The sequence below is a fragment of the Aptenodytes forsteri genome, unplaced genomic scaffold (genome assembly GCF_000699145.1).
Source record: "Aptenodytes forsteri isolate BGI_AS27 unplaced genomic scaffold, ASM69914v1 Scaffold679, whole genome shotgun sequence".
In the NCBI taxonomy this organism is placed as follows: domain Eukaryota; kingdom Metazoa; phylum Chordata; class Aves; order Sphenisciformes; family Spheniscidae; genus Aptenodytes; species Aptenodytes forsteri.
This window is the reverse complement of record NW_008795924.1, coordinates 1,851,131-1,866,138: the sequence shown is the minus strand read 5'-3', so window position 1 is coordinate 1,866,138 and position 15,008 is coordinate 1,851,131. Positions and strand designations below refer to the sequence as shown.

Below are 15,008 nucleotides of genomic sequence, written 5' to 3'. Positions count from 1 at the left end.
GATTCTGCCCTCCCCCCCCAAGTGAAAAATTTCAAGGAAACCTTGTACATGTAAAATTTCAAGCATCGGGAGTTAAAACTTTCCTTCGGCCTGAAGCCAATTGTTTTCCCCAAATTTAAGTATTTCTGTGATTTCCTTAAGCATGAGACCAGTGAGAAATAGGAACCTTCTCTTCAATTAACCAATACAAATTCTTACACGCTTATTCTTTTAGAAGAGTTTTAGCTCAAAAATGGAGAGGGAAGCAAAATTACGATTAAATGTTTCCCCTCCAGTGGGCAGGAAGGCCAAACGTCCAATTTTTCCTGGAAGGAAGAAGCCAGGTTTTTTTATTTAAAAAAAAAAAGAAAAAAAAGGAGAAACCAAGCCATTTCTGTATGGGAAAATGTTTCACTTGAAATTTCCTGAGCAGTGTTACTGTGCAGTGACTCAGTGCTGGTGTTAAGACCTGGGAAATGAAGTTCAGTGGTTTTTAAAGACCTTCCCCGCTCCAAGTGATGGCTCCGACCGTCTCCATCCCCTGTGACTGAACATCATTTGCCTGTCCTGCCGAGGAAGCCCTGCAGCCCTGGGGACTTGCCCTTTGCTCCATGCCGGATCCAGCCCCGTCTCCTCGTGCCGGTCCCGACGGTGTGCTGGGACATGCCATGAACCTCTAAAACTTTTCTGCTGCAGCAAAACCCAATGAGCAAACAAAAAAACCCCACATCAGCTCTAGCAGGGTGGTTGGTTCCTTTTCTTTCTAATTTCTGCTTAAATATTTTCAGTGGCACGTTCGAAAATGAAAAGCTTTGGGAAACAACCCCTGCCTGGTGGGAAGTCGGGCTTCCAAAATGTCACAGTGAAATACTTAGGGTTGTTTTTTTGGTCAAAATAAATGAAGAAATGAAAAGGCATCTTGGGCCAGCGACAACTCAAACACTGACAGGGGTGGCGTGAATAATGTTTAGCTAAAAAAATGTATTTCACTCAAAAACACTTCTTGCATCTCTCCCCTTCGCTCACACTGAACCATTGATCCCAGGCAATGTGTGCGATGTCAGGGATGCTTATGGCTGCCCTATATAACAGAAGTCACCTATAGCTGTCAGGGAACGTAGAAATACAGAAATACTTTAATTTACACACATGAGTAGTATGATGAGTGTTGTGCGCAGCAAGAGATGGCATCACATGAGCTCTGTGGGGGGCAGGCACGTGGGACATGTCCCCAAGCCCCAGCTGATTTTGGAGCCTCCCCCACTATTAGGCTGGAGCTTAAAATTATTGTGTGCCTGGCTGTGGTCATTGTTCACGCCTCCAGGCAGCTTGTCCCCCTGCTTTCATTCAGCAGTGCCATTGTGGCCAGCATCCTGTGAGTCCTCTGCGTGCTCCTGCTCTAACAAACAAGCGGGGCCTGCCTGGATGCTGGGGGACTCCCATCCCCGCAGGCAATGGCAGCTCCACTTGATGAGGTTCTCAGTCTCCTGCTGTGACTTTGCTTCAGGCGGGGAGGTGACCTGGGGTCTCTGGGGTTCCCTGCCAACCTCAGCAATGCTGGGATTTCCCGTGACCCGGCTTTGCCGAGCAGAGAGCCCTTTGCTCCTGCTCTCTTGCCTGGTTATTGCTGCTCTCACGTTCCTGGGAAGCGTTGAGTCCCAGAGGTGGGGCCTCGCGCTCGGATCTCTCCAGACATTGAATCTCCCCCATCCCACTTGCTGCACCTTCTCATTACCCCAAGGGAGCTTTCGATTCCCAAGCCTTTCATCCAACACTTGCCTCAACACGTCCGTGTGGGTGCTCCACCATCATAGAGCTGGTGTCTAGAGCCCACCCGTCCTGGGGACCCACCGTCCCCCAGCTCCCGCCCTGGTGCCTTCCCAGCACAGACAAACCCCCCTGCAAAAGCCCAGCACTGGTTTTCCCCCGGAGATGCTGCACGAGGATGAATTTATCAGCCGCTCATTGGTCATCGCTACTGCTGTCTGAACAGAGCCCTAGCTCCAGCCGGAAACTTGAAGAGAGATCCAGCTGCACCATCGCGTATCGGCATTAAACCACCAATGGGCGAGAGGCACGGCGTGGATCCTGCCCATCCTCCACATCCCAGCTGGCACCGACGTCCTCTTCCTCGTCTCCTCACCGCCATCCATCCGGGCTCACCATTGCTCCTTGGCCACCGGAGCATCCGAAGCATCCTGAAAATGTTGCCGAGATGAAACAACGTGGGGCTGAACGTGGAGCCCTCCCCGCCAGGCATCTCCTCCTCCAGCAGGCAGAGATGCAGCTGAGTGTGGTGTTCCCTGCCTGCAGCCGGCCCTGGCCCAACAGTCCACCTCAGCCAGTGCTGCCTGCAGAGGCAGTGCCCGCACGCAGGCAGGGGTGCGTGACCCACATACCAGCACTTGGGCGGCGTGGCCCAGACTCATTTTTTGTGTGAAGTAACGTACCTGGGGGAGGGAAAGAAGGCCCCCAATAAACCAACCCCCACACACCAGCAAACTCTTGCATTTGAAGAGCCAGAGGAGCTGGCGGGGATATGGGAGCCCTGATTCATCCCATGCCTCTTGCCACCAGCTCTGACCTCCTGGAGACCTGAGGGTGCTGAAGCCCAGGCTGGAGAGGGGCTTTTGGCCACAGCCATCCTCTGCCTGGCCCCTGCCCACCATATGCCCATCCAAAGGCCCTGATACCAGGTCCACGGAGGCCTTTTGGGTATCACACCTAAGAGCAAAGGCAGAGGAGTGCCTATGGGGCTGCCCTGCAGGAGGATGAGGAGGCACGAAAGGGGAGGAAGGAGTCCCAGCCTTGCCAGGGGACCTGCGGGGCGAACCAGGGAATACCTGCTGCCTGCAAGGGCTGGATGGGCAGGCTGCTCTCATGCTCCCCTCGGCTCCTGGCTGCCTGCATTGTTCCCGGACACATGTCTTCCAATCCCTGGGGACAGAAACCAAGGAGCACAGGCAGCATCCTGCACCCCTGCCCCAGCTGCCTGCACGAGCTGCACCCCTGGAGCATCCCCAGCAGCTTCGAGCATCCCCAGCTGCCTCAAGCATCCCCAGCTGCCTCAGCCAGGGGAGGTGATGGGCAAGGTGCCCAACGGGCTGGATCCTGCCCACCACCGCCAGCCTGGGGCTGCTCTGCCACCAGACTTGGCCCCAAATTTGCCCGCTGCCAGCCGCAGGGAGCAGCGAGAGCGGCACCCAGAGCATGGCTGGGGAGCGGGTGCGAGCAGGGAGAACCAGCGAGCTTGTCCGCCTGGTTTTTCAAGGTCACAGAGGTGGTGGGAAGGAAAGAAAAGACAGCGAGAAAAAAAAGTTGACTCAGAAACCACAGGGAATTTTTTGCCTTTTTAGAATACTGGGAAGAGAAAAAATAGCCACAGTTATTCAAAGCATCCGGGATAATAACAGCCTGTTTACTGTTTGCATGCAAAGATGGCAGGCAGGCAGCACAGCACAGGGAAGAGGAATGAGGAATTTGCCGTGCTCGCGCCACGGACCAACCGCTTCTGCTTAGCCCAGCAAAGCACTGGGCGGCTCTCCCAGCCTGCCTGCACTGGCTGTGAGGGCAGGAGCTGGGCATCCCTGCCATGACACCGGGCTGGTCCCCACCACGGGCCCAGGAGGATGGGCTTCAGGAAGGACCTGGGGCTGGGGACGATGGAGAAGGAGCTCCGGGTGCTGGAGGATGCTCGCGCTGCTCCACGGCTGGTGCATGGAGCATCCCGGAGGGAATCATAGCCACCCCTGTGTGCACGGGGTTGTGCATCTCCCCTAAATAACACCACTCACCCCACCCCGCGGGTCCTTCCTCTGCTCCAGCGCCTGCTACACAATGCTCTGCATGGAGGGGGCATCTTAGAGGTGGCTCATAACTGCAACGGAATGCAAAGCCTGATGCAAGGACTTTGGGGCGGGGGAGCGTTGGCCACGCAGAAGAAGGAAGCCAGGGGAGAGCCCCCCAACAAGCCCTGGGCACAGAACAGAACCCATGAGCTTGGGTGTCCAGCAGAGCCCCCGGGGAAGGCGGTGGGGCGAGGGAGGGAGGAAGGGGGAAGGGAAGGGTTCAGCAGGCCCAGCGGGGAGAGCTTCATTCCTGCCGGCCTGAGGAGCAAGCTGGGACTTGAGGCAGGAGAAAGCACTGCGGTTTGCCTGACTGGTTTGCTAGGAAGCCAGCTGCGGGGCTGGCCCGCAGCATCACCAACCTTCCCCTACAAGAATCAGGATTATTTGGAAGGGGAGTGAAATTCCCTTTTGCCCAAATCCTGGTGGGGATTTTTTGGTTTTTCAAAGAGCTGTTTTCCATCATAAGGTTGTTGTGATGAGCTTGTCTTTCACCGTCCAGCTCTTGCATTTGGCAAGTGGAAAAGGAGAAGAGATGCAGGAGGAGAGGACGAGGAGGGACGAGGGCCAATGAAGGACCTGCCAAGCTCCAAGGATGCTCCAAGAACCAAGCCTCAACCTCCAGGCTCCAAGGAGGAATGAGGAAAAGCAGGAACCAAAGCTGCAGAGATGCTGCTGTGGTGTGGCACCAGGGGAATGAGGTGCTCCTGGCTGGGAATGGGATTTAGTGGACAGCCACGGGGCCCCAACAAGATCCTCAGCCTTGTCCTGACCAGCGGTGACCACGGGAGGGACCATCCCACCCCGAACAGCCCCCAGGCCAGACGAGCCACCTCCCTTTCACCCGCGAGAGAGCTGCTGCCCCAGGACAGGGTGTCTCATTCAAAGCCGCCAGGGTGACAGTGATGGCATTCAGAGCAGAGCCCACTGGCCCTTTTCCATCTCTCCAGGGCTGTGGATGTGCAGCCCACAGAAGGTGTTGCATCCAGGCGCCAGCCCAGCCAGCAGCCCTGCAGACATCTCCAGCCACCCCGTCTTAGGGTCATGGGGACAGAGGGACACAGAGATGCAAGGATGCAAGGATTGTGGACACAGGGATGCAGGAACATAGGGATGCGAGATCAAGGACACAGGGATGCAGAGATGCAAGGACTGAGGACACAGGGATGCAGGGTCATGGGGATGCAGAGATAGATCAAGGACACAGGGAAGCAGGGATGCAGGGATGCAAGGGCTGAGGACACAGGGGTGCAAGGACACAGGGATGCAGGGATGCAGAGATCAAGCACACAGGGACGCAGGGACACAGGGATGCAGGGACACAGGGACGCAAGGATCAAGGATGCAGGGACGCAGGGATGCTGGGACACAAGGATCAAGGACACAGAGATCACGGACACAGGGATGGGAGCAGGAGCAGGAGGTTTGGTTCCTGCATGGTATTTCAGCTGAAACAGCAAAAGAGTCACTGACAACTGTGCCACAGGGACAGGGACATGTCCTGGCCTGAGCAGGACCCACATGGGGTAAAGGACTGTGGGTCTGAGCAATGCTGATGGTGAAACCCGGTGAGACAGTGCAGAAAGAGCGGAGGGAAATGCCTGTGATGACAGAGTGATAAAGCGGGTGATAACACACACCCACACCAGCCTTCCTTGCGCCAAGGTGTGGGGCTCCATCAGACTGTTGCTCTGGCTGAAAAGCAACCCTACCAAAACAAACGAATCTGGGCACTGCTGCCGCATCCTTGGGGGCGTAACAGGAGGAGCCGTGACCTCCTGCCCCAACCTGCCAGGCTTGGGCATCCTCTCCCCACAGCCCGACTCCCGCCTTCACAGATGGGCTTTGGGGTTTTCCTTTCCCTTCCCATTTTTTTACGCTTCTCTGCCACCTCACTCGTACAGGGTTGTGCTCCCCCGTTTTCTGGCTCCCGGAGACTGTGAAAGCCCTGGGGATGGGGGTCCAGAGGGCAATGGGCAGGACAGAGGGTGGCCAAGCAGTGGGCAAAGCTCTCAACAGGAGCCCATTCCCTGAATCCCTGCACCCGGAAAGCTGCCTGCAAACAGCCAGACCTGCCACAAGGCCGCTCCACATCCGGATTTGGGTAAATAAAGCGTGGGGCGTGAGAGCTGCGGTATGCCAGGAATGCTGCAAGCCTTCCCGGGCGGCTGCCTGCAGCTCTGGGGCAGCAGAAGCTGGGGGAGGCAGGGCAGGTACGGCCCCTGGCTGGGGGTTGCCGGGACCCCCTGACATATTCCCAGCAGCAGCAGCTCCCTGTGAGCTTCCCACCCAGTCCTCCCCATCGCTGGCCCTGTTTTGTTGAGGGCAGAAGGGTTCCCTTCAGACATGCCCTGTGCACAGGGGGAGCTTGTTTCCCTGCTTGCAAAACCCAGGAGAAGCCATGGGTGGAAGGAGGAGCCCAGCTCCGAGCTTCCCATTGCTCTGAGTCTCTCTAACCTGCTCTTGCAGGGCTGTAGACCTGTTCCACAGCCACAGGAAGCCCCAAATTTTCAGCCACGCTCCTTCTAGGTTCCTGGGTGGGAAGGGTAGAACTAAGCCGGCATTCAGCATCGCAGTCCCACCAAGATCAGTGATCCTCAATGGAGTCCTAAGCCACCTTCCAGGGAGGAGTTGGCAGCAAAGCTGGTTTCTTATGCCATTGTTCTGCATAATCTGAGCTAAAGCCCATTGCAGAGACTTGCACAAGATCTCCTAGTCCCCAGGGACAGCAGGATAAAAAAAAAAAAAAAAAAAAAAAATGAGCTGCCAATAAATGCCAAGTGTTGCACAGAAGGGAAAGCCCCAGCCCGGCTGGTGATGGCTCCAGCCAGGCTGCCAGCACCCAGGCAGCCAGAGCAGAGTCCCCAGGGATGCCCCCTGGAAGCATTAATGCGACAGCTATTAAAAATAAGAGTCAAATGACAGCAGTGAGCAAGAAGCTCACAGGGGAAGGGCTGGGGAGCAGTACGGCATGGCTGTGGAAGACTTAAGGCAACCCTAGCTTGAACACCAGGAGAACTTCTGGTCTTCCAGAAGACCAAGGAGCTGAGCAGGGTGGGAAGGGCTTGGAGGTGGCTGCAAAGCCACGGGGGACGTTGGGGACCAGGAAGGTCCAGCTGTGCTTGGAGATGCCGTTGAGGAGTCCCTGCAGGGGGGACTTAGGAGGGCAGGATCCCACCAGGATGGACTTACCAGAGCACTACACGCAGGAAGGAAACTACATCGACATTTCTAGGCAACTCCATCCTTTTCCCCCAATCGAGGTGAGGGAAATGGGATCCCAGTGGGATTTTGGGGAATGCAGAGATGCTCTTGACCATTTATTCTCCCAAATTGCTGCCCTCTGGAGCTGGGAAGGGCAATGTTTCAGCCAGGGGGTCACCACCCCTAGACCCCTTCCCCCTGGTGGCACCTCCGTCTCGCCCCATCACATGGGAAAAAAGAGTGCCTGTGGATCAATATTTGGGGTTTTTTTATTAAAATATTGTTATACCAAGTGGAATGCTACAGCAATCTCGGTATAGGGCGGCATAACGAAACAGCCAGGTTTACGTTTAAATACTTAAGATAACTTAAAACGCACAAACAAGAACTCATCGTCTTTGGCAGGGGAAAAAAAAAGTTCACAGCACGAAAAAAAATACTTAAAAAGAAATACCAATATTAATATAAAATATATTAAGTTGTGGGGTTTTTTTTTCCTCTTTCATAATTTTTTGTTTGTTTGTTTTCCACCTTGTAAACAATGCACGAGAACCGAACGCATTTTTTACGTGTCTGGGAGAGAAAAATAAAAAATGCAGTTGTCCAGCAAATGCACACGTTTAAAGAAGAAAGAAAAAAAATACATATACATACACATACACGAAGGGCAAGGACGGGAAGTGTCTGAGCTCAGAGGAGCGAGATGTCAGCGCTGGCTACGGGCAGAATACATATACATACACATACACGAAGGGCAAGGACGGGAAGTGTCTGAGCTCAGAGGAGCGAGATGTCAGCGCTGGCTACGGGCGGGGGCAGAGCCCCCCTGCCAGTAGCCAGGGGATGTGGCAGTGGGATGAAGCCACAAGAGGGGCAGCACGTCCCACTGCCTCCATCAGCCGTCCTCAGTTCACTCCGAGTGTTTCACCTCTGGCTTCAAGGGGATTTCTCCTCCGCCTTTCATTCCCTCAATTACCATTTTCTCTTTTGCTTCACTGCCACCCTGTGCTGAAAACCCAGAGGCAAGATGCAGATGATGGAGGTTTGGGGCTCCCGGCGCTCTGCTTGGCCACGTGGATCCGGGCAGTCAATGGGACCTGCGGAGGATCCCTCCCGGCTCTGCCCTTGCACAGAGACATCAGCTTGTGGGTACAGTTCGGGCAAGCAGAGCGGGAAATTCCAGTTGGAGTCCAAGCGCTTCAGTGGATGTGGATGACCAAGACCCAGGAGTGGGATGGGGTTGGAGCTGTGATGAGGATGGAGCCAACAAGGAAGGGGATGGGAAGAAAGCCCCCACCTCGGGAAGGAGAAGAGGCAGAAACGATAAATACATTTGCTTCCGTCGTACAAAACCCAAGTGTATTTACAGAAGGGTCGTGAGCCCCCACCGCCGCTTGTGGGGTCCCGGGGCTCCAGTGCTCCCCACACAGCTGGGGACCCATGCAGGTGCTGAGTGGGGACAGTGGCCTTCCAGCCACCAGCCGCAGGGATGCCGCTGAGCTCCAGGCTCAGTCCTCCTTCCCGCAGGCTCCTCTGTCCCAGGCAGGTGCAGGCAGGGCGGCTCTGCCTGTGCAGCAGGCAGGGAGGGCAGAGGGGCCAGTGTGCAGCCCCTGGGTGGCCTTAAATCAGGATCTCCACCATGTCAGACAGGTCCAGGGCTCTGGCAGCGGCCGAGCTCTCTACAGAGAAAGAAGGTGAGAGCTGGAGGAGAGGTGAAGAGCATCGGCATGGCACCCACCCCACCAAAGGGCCGGCAGCAAGCATACCGCTGGTCCAGCCTCCCCCCAGGGTGTTCAAGAAAAAAGCTCTGCGCCTTAAAAACAAAAAAGCAATGAGTGATTGCAGGGATTCAAACCCACCAGACTCAACTGGGGCCTTTAAAATGCCTTAAAAAATCATCAATGCTTGTGCAAAGCCCGTCTCCTGGATGCCAAGCCCATGTGCTGGAGCATCCCCAGCTCTCCCCCGTGCCATCCCCAGGGGACTCACCCAGCAAACCGGCCTGGCACTCAGTGCCCTCACCCTGGCCGCTGCTCTCGGCCACCCCGTCCGTCTGCGTGCTGCCATCCTTGCTGCCATGCTTGGAGTGGGAGGGCAGGGGGAGGGCAGCGGGTGCTGCTGTCCCTTCGGCAGTGGCTTTGCCTGCTGGAGGAGACGCCGTTAGGGATTGCCAGCTCCTCCGGACGGTCCCTATGGCTCATTGGAGAAACCCCCCCTCCCCAGTCCCTCTACTTCCAAAACCTCAGGAGAAATTGCAGGCAACTCCCTGCCACGAAGCAAAGGCAGGGAACGGGCAGGTGCCTCTATTTACCTGTGCTGCCCCGGGAGCTGCCCTCGGCCAACCGGTCACTCTGGCCAGCCCCTGGCCAGCTCAGGGCAGCAGAGGCGGCGAAGACGGAGGGCACGGACTTGGCTGGCCGCAGGGAGCCCTGGAGAGCTTTGCTGGGGTCCCTCCGTGAGCGCTGCTGCAGGACCTTGATGACGGCGTCCTTCTCCAGGATTTGGGCGTGAAGGGCTTTTAACCTGGAGAGGAGAAGAGGCAGAAGCTGGGAGAGGAGCCAGAGGTAGGGGAGGAGGATGCAGGCACTGCCTGGCCAGACCACGGCGCAAGCTTGCCGGCGAGGTGGGCCTACCTGTTCTCCATCTCCTGGTGCTTGTGGCTGGCCAGGAGGAGGTCCTCGTTGAAGCTGCTGTTGGGGGAATGCCGCGGGGAATGGCTGATGAGGGTGGTGTCCCGCTGGGCAGCCGCGGTGGCTGCAGCATCCATGGCAAACTGCCGCATGGTGCACTCCTCCAGGTACTTCTGCTCCCACTTGGTCATGTCAGCCTCCAGGGCCAGGATCTTCTCCTCTTTCTCCCTCAGCTGCTCAGAGAGTGTGTGAGCACTCAGCTCCGGCGTCCCCCCGCCCGCGGTGCCCGCCTGCCTCTGCAGCAGAAAAAAAATCCCAAAAGAGAGGATGAGGAGGTGCTGGGAGGATGCAGCACCCACCATGTCTTGCCAGCACCCACTGCCATGTCTCACCAGCACCCACCTGCTGAGCCCGCAGCATCTTCAGCTCCTGCTCCAGGCGGGTGCGGAGCCGCAGCTCGAGCTGCTCGCGCTTCTCACAGGCGGCCTGGAGCTGGCCCAGGGCTGCCTGCAGCCGCTCCACCTTCTCTACGTAGGCCCGCTTCTTCCGCAGCTCGGCCTCCGCCTTGGCCGCCCGTGCCTGGGCACTGCCCAGTGCCTGCTCCAGCAGCTCTGCCCGCCGCCGCTGGTCCTCGTTGGCGCTGCGCAGCAGGGAGACCTCCCGTTCCAGCTTCTCCTTCTCCTGCTGGTGCTCATAGCCTGCAAGAGAGCCCCCAAGCCTCAGACGAGGAGGCTTCGCCACCCTAAGGCTGGTCCACGAAGCCCCATGGGGGCTCTTTGCTCCCCAAAATGTGGCTGTGCCATCCCTCTCCCAGCACACAAGGTATATGGGGGCCAGGGACATCCCAGCCACTCGGGCAGATGGACGAAAGCCTACATTTGCCACGTTCCAGCCTAAATTTTGGCTCATGAAGGGTAAAAGCTGCCTGGCGTGAATCCAGCCACCTTAGGGAAGGGGACGTGATTCCTCCCACCTAAAACCAATACCATGTCTCTCTGCTAAAATAATGGCTTTAGGTATATTTTCCCCAAAAAAAGCCCAAGCCTGCGCAGCTGCGAGGCATAGGAGGGAGGAGAGAGAGAAGGGCCGGGCTGGCGCGGGGTGGGAGTGTGGGCTCGGTGCTGGAAGAGCCGGCGCGGCAGCAGGAATGCGGAGAATGTGGGTCACGCCGCCAGCCGGCCGGCCGGGATTAATGGCTCGAGTCCAGCGCCAAGAGCAGCTCCATCCTCCCCGGGGAAGGGCCAGAGCTGCCGCCCGCCACCCGCCTCCTCCTCCTCCAGCCGAAAGGCAGCGTGCTGAGCCCCGCCATCCCACTCACAGATGCCACAGGGAGCCGGGCGAGGACGGGCATCCCCGGAGACTTACTCTGTGCCAGGAGTTTGGCCACGCTGCCCTGGTTGCTCTCCTGGCTTTCCTGGGTCTTGCTGGCCAGCTGCTTGTTCGCCGATTCCAACCGCTCTGGTCCAAAGGCAATTAAACCCAATTAAGATTTAAATACAAGATTTCAGCCAGGGGAAGTGGGAGAAGCCTGGCTTCCCGTGGAAACACCCAGAGGGAAAAGCCGGAGGACAGAGAGCGCCCACGGGGATGGGGACACGGAGGGTCCCTCACCTTTGAGGTCTCGGTTAAAGTCCTGGAGCCGTCGCATCTCGCCGTCTCTCTTGTTCCTCATGGCTTTCTCCAAGGCTTCCCGCTTGGAAGACGCCTTGACAAGGTTTTCATAATCCTCTGAGATGCGCTGGATCTCGCTCTCCAGCTGGGGCAGAGGAAGGGACAGGCTGGGGTTAGATATTTGTGGAATGAGGAAAGGAAAGGGAGACGTTGGCCAAAGCTCACCCGGGTTGCTCAGCCCAACCCAAGCTGCCAGAGGAGCTCAGCGCACCCATGGGACCCCCCCTAGACTGACCCCCAGTGTACGTTTTGGGGGAAAAACTGATTTTTTCTGCCTTTCTTCTTGCAGAAGAGTCCCTCCGCAGGTTTTGGCTTCACCGTAGCCTGGCCGGTGGGGAACAGCCGCCCCTTGTACGCAGCTGCACAAAGGGCTTTCTGTGGTGGCCGGGGATGAGGGGGACAGGCAGAGGGAGGGGGTCACTGGAGAATGGGCTCCTTCTCCCCCATCCCGGCTGCCACGCTGCCAAAACACAGCTGCTTGGAGGGGAACAAGCTGCCGGAGGGAGGGGAGAAGGGATTAAAACGCTAAAGGGGGTGAATTTTCACAGCAGCTGGTTGAGCATCCCCCCGGGTGGGGGGACATGAAGCCCTGGCCATGGGGCTGCCACTGTTTGCTTACCTTCTGGATGCGGCTCGCCTTCTCGGCGCAGCTCTCCAGCTCCCGCCGCAGCTTCTCACTCTCCCGCTGGAGCCTCTCGTTCTCCCGCAGGACTGCGTCTGCCCGGGCCAGGCGGCTGCTGGCCGAGACCGCCTGGACGCTCACCAGTGCCTCCACACTGGCGGGACCTAGCGTGCCTGGGCACAGGGCACCCGATGGCGGCAGGAAAGTGGTGGGGACATGGGTGGGCAGCACCCTGCAGGGAGGGAAGAGAGGGATGGTCAAGGGGCTTGGCAGGGCGGGAGAGCCGACTGCATCTCCAGCGTGCCACTGACCACTCCAAACCCATGGGCCAAGCGGGTGCTGGTGCCTCCAGGTCACCCCAAAGGAGGAGGGAGGCAGGAAGCGCCTATCCTGCTTTTCAGAGCTGGGAAGCGTTTGCTTTCTAAAACATGCTCACCCAAGCACCCTCGAACACGAAATAAACCCCATCTCTCAGGGATGCCTTGACCTGACAACTCCAGGACCTGGCTGGTGGGTCAGGATGGGCTCCCATATCCCCAGGCCCACTCTATTGCTGGGGATGCTGCAGATGGACGACAGCTCGGCAAAGGATGCACCTTGGAAGCCGGCAGCGCTGCCCCTTTTCCTTGTTTTCTGGGCAAAGCGAGGGCTCCTGGCACGGCTTCTCACCACCAAACTATTAATACGTCCTTGCCATATTCGGAGGAGCAGGGCCAGCCCCACCACCCCTCACGCAGCCGCTCCAAGTTCCTCGACATCCCACAGCCGCCTTGAATACCCCAAGTGGGGTGGCTGTGCACGGCCCAGCCCTGCTCCACCACGGGCTGCCCGCCAAGGGCCTGCATTCCTGCGGGATGATATAGGAGCGAGGAAGAATAAATACATCTTCCTCGCGGCTCCCCTTCCCCTCTTTGTTCCCTGGAAGGAGAAGGTTTTCCTGCCGGAGATGCTATCGCTCTCTGCCTGGATAGGTCAGCAGGGCTGGGAGCAGCGTGCGTCCTCCCATCGAGCCTCCAATTCCCTTCTTCCCATTGTTTTCTGGACTGGAAGAAGTTGCTTCCAGCCCTCCCCAAATGCCAGGCAATGCCTGGATCTCCGGGCTCCCCAGACCTCTCCGTGGCCCTCTCAGAGACAACGTGGGGCTTTGCCAGAGGCGTCAAGCTGCTGAAGGGAAGGGGAAAGCTGCCTGGTGCTGCTCATTGCCTCTGCTAACTGCCCCGCACCAGCCTGGGCTCGGCTCGGCAGCAATCCTGCAGAACTGGGGGCAAACTGGGGTGGGTTTCCACGGAGTGGGGAACGTGTTTGCCTTCCACCCTGCCCCATGATTGTTCTAAATTTAGCCATTTCCTGAGCTGGTTCCAGCTCCTAAATTAACCCCAAAATCCTCCCAGCACATGGGGAGGGGGCAGGGTCTGCGGAGGCAACGGGATTTTCATCACCAGTTGGAAAAAACCAACTGTGATGGGGGAAACTGGGGAAAAGAGAGGATTGGAGGCATCCCCACAGATCCCTGCAGGCTGAGCTGGATCCAGCCCCATAAGGACAAGGGGATCAGCAACAGCTGCCCCAGGCCCCCCACTGCTCTCCACATCCCACATCTTCTGAGCATCCATCCTGGCCGCTTCTGGGGCACCACAGCTGGGAGGCACCCAGTGGGCACCCCAAAAGCAGGGCCCAGGGGCTGCAGGTTACCTGATTTCAGGATGCTGAAATCCAGGACCTTCCCGGGAGCAGGGTTGGGGTTCGGCCAGGTAAGCGTCCTGGGATGGGATGACGTAGGGATACTCCGGGGGGGGTCCTCGTGGCTCCAGCCCCTCGGGGTGCTGCCCTCGGAGGGCAGTGAGCTGGTGGTGGCGGAAGAGCTGAGGGTAGCTGTGGGAGGCGCTGATGGGGCTCTGTGCTTTGGCCCCATTCCTCTCCAGCGACATCCGCATCAGCCGCTCGCTCAGCGACCGCACATGGCCATGCTTCAGGTCCTTCAGCCCCTCGTCAGGGCGTCGGGTGCCGCTCTCGGCCCCGCGCGGACTGTTTTCACCCCAAATTCCCAGGCTGGCCCCTCCAGGCTGCTGGCTGCCCCGCTGCAAGGCATAGTACTGGGAATGCGCCTTGGCCTCCTCGTAGGTCGGGAGCTCCTCACCCTTGTGCTGGGGTTGGCAGAGCCGATAAACGCTGTTCTCCAAGTAGACGTGGTCGGAGTGATGCTCCTGGCCCTGGGGCTCCTGCCGTGTGGATTGCTGAACCATTTGGCTCTCCTCCGGGCTGAGGCTCTCCAGGGAGGAGCGGGGGCTGCCGGCACCACCGGCACCGCCACTATGGGGTTGGCAGAGCCGATAAACGCTGTTCTCCAAGTAGACGTGGTCGGAGTGATGCTCCTGGCCCTGGGGCTCCTGCCGTGTGGATTGCTGAACCATTTGGCTCTCCTCCGGGCTGAGGCTCTCCAGGGAGGAGCGGGGGCTGCCGGCACCACCGGCACCGCCACTACCGCCGCTGCCACGCAGGGCCTGCTGCTGGATGGCCAGCAGCGTGCGGTTCTCCGTGAGGTTCCCATAGCGCAGCTGCTCCTGGATCAGGCGGTGCAGGACCGTCCCATTTGAGTCCTCCGCTGTCCTCATCTCTGCCCGCGCCGTTGGCAAAGCCACGTTTCCACCCGAGAAGGGCGTCCTCAGGGACCTTAGCAGCAACCAGCCACGCCAAAGCACCTGTGCGGGGAAAAGAAGGCAGAATTGGGAACTGGCCCAGGCAGGACGCAGCACAGACCCTCATCGACAAGGGTTTGTTTTCCAGGAATCCCGCTCAGCACACTGGCGAGCTGGCTGGGACGTGCTGGCCAGGCAGGAGCCTGTGGCGGTGGGAGTGCGGACACAGCCTCCTCGCTGTCGTGGCTGAGTACTGGCGCTCTCATCACACCCATGGCCGGGGCTGGCTCCTGGGGCCGGGGCTGGGGCTGGCTCGGAGGTTGGGGCTGGCTCCGGTGCTGGCTCCCCACGCACCCGGGACCTCCCCCAGGGACCGGCGCTGAACCGCGGCCCGGGGAAGGGGGACGAGGCGGCCCCGGGG

General features: G+C 58.5%; 1 protein-coding gene across 1 annotated transcript; it reads right to left on the bottom strand.

The window, feature by feature from the left end:
* Positions 1–8,567: 8,567 nt before the first annotated feature.
* Positions 8,568–14,631, bottom strand: AMOTL2 (angiomotin like 2). The gene is made up of 10 exons (XM_019473574.1): positions 14,306–14,631; positions 13,644–14,167; positions 11,949–12,183; positions 11,270–11,414; positions 11,024–11,116; positions 10,061–10,356; positions 9,662–9,954; positions 9,340–9,551; positions 9,018–9,173; positions 8,568–8,707 (listed from the first exon to the last, which is right to left on the bottom strand). The coding sequence occupies exons 1-10, from the start codon at positions 14,561–14,563 to the stop codon at positions 8,649–8,651; spliced, it is 2,271 nt and encodes a 756-aa protein (XP_019329119.1). The 5' UTR covers positions 14,564–14,631; the 3' UTR covers positions 8,568–8,648.
* Positions 14,632–15,008: the final 377 nt, after the last annotated feature.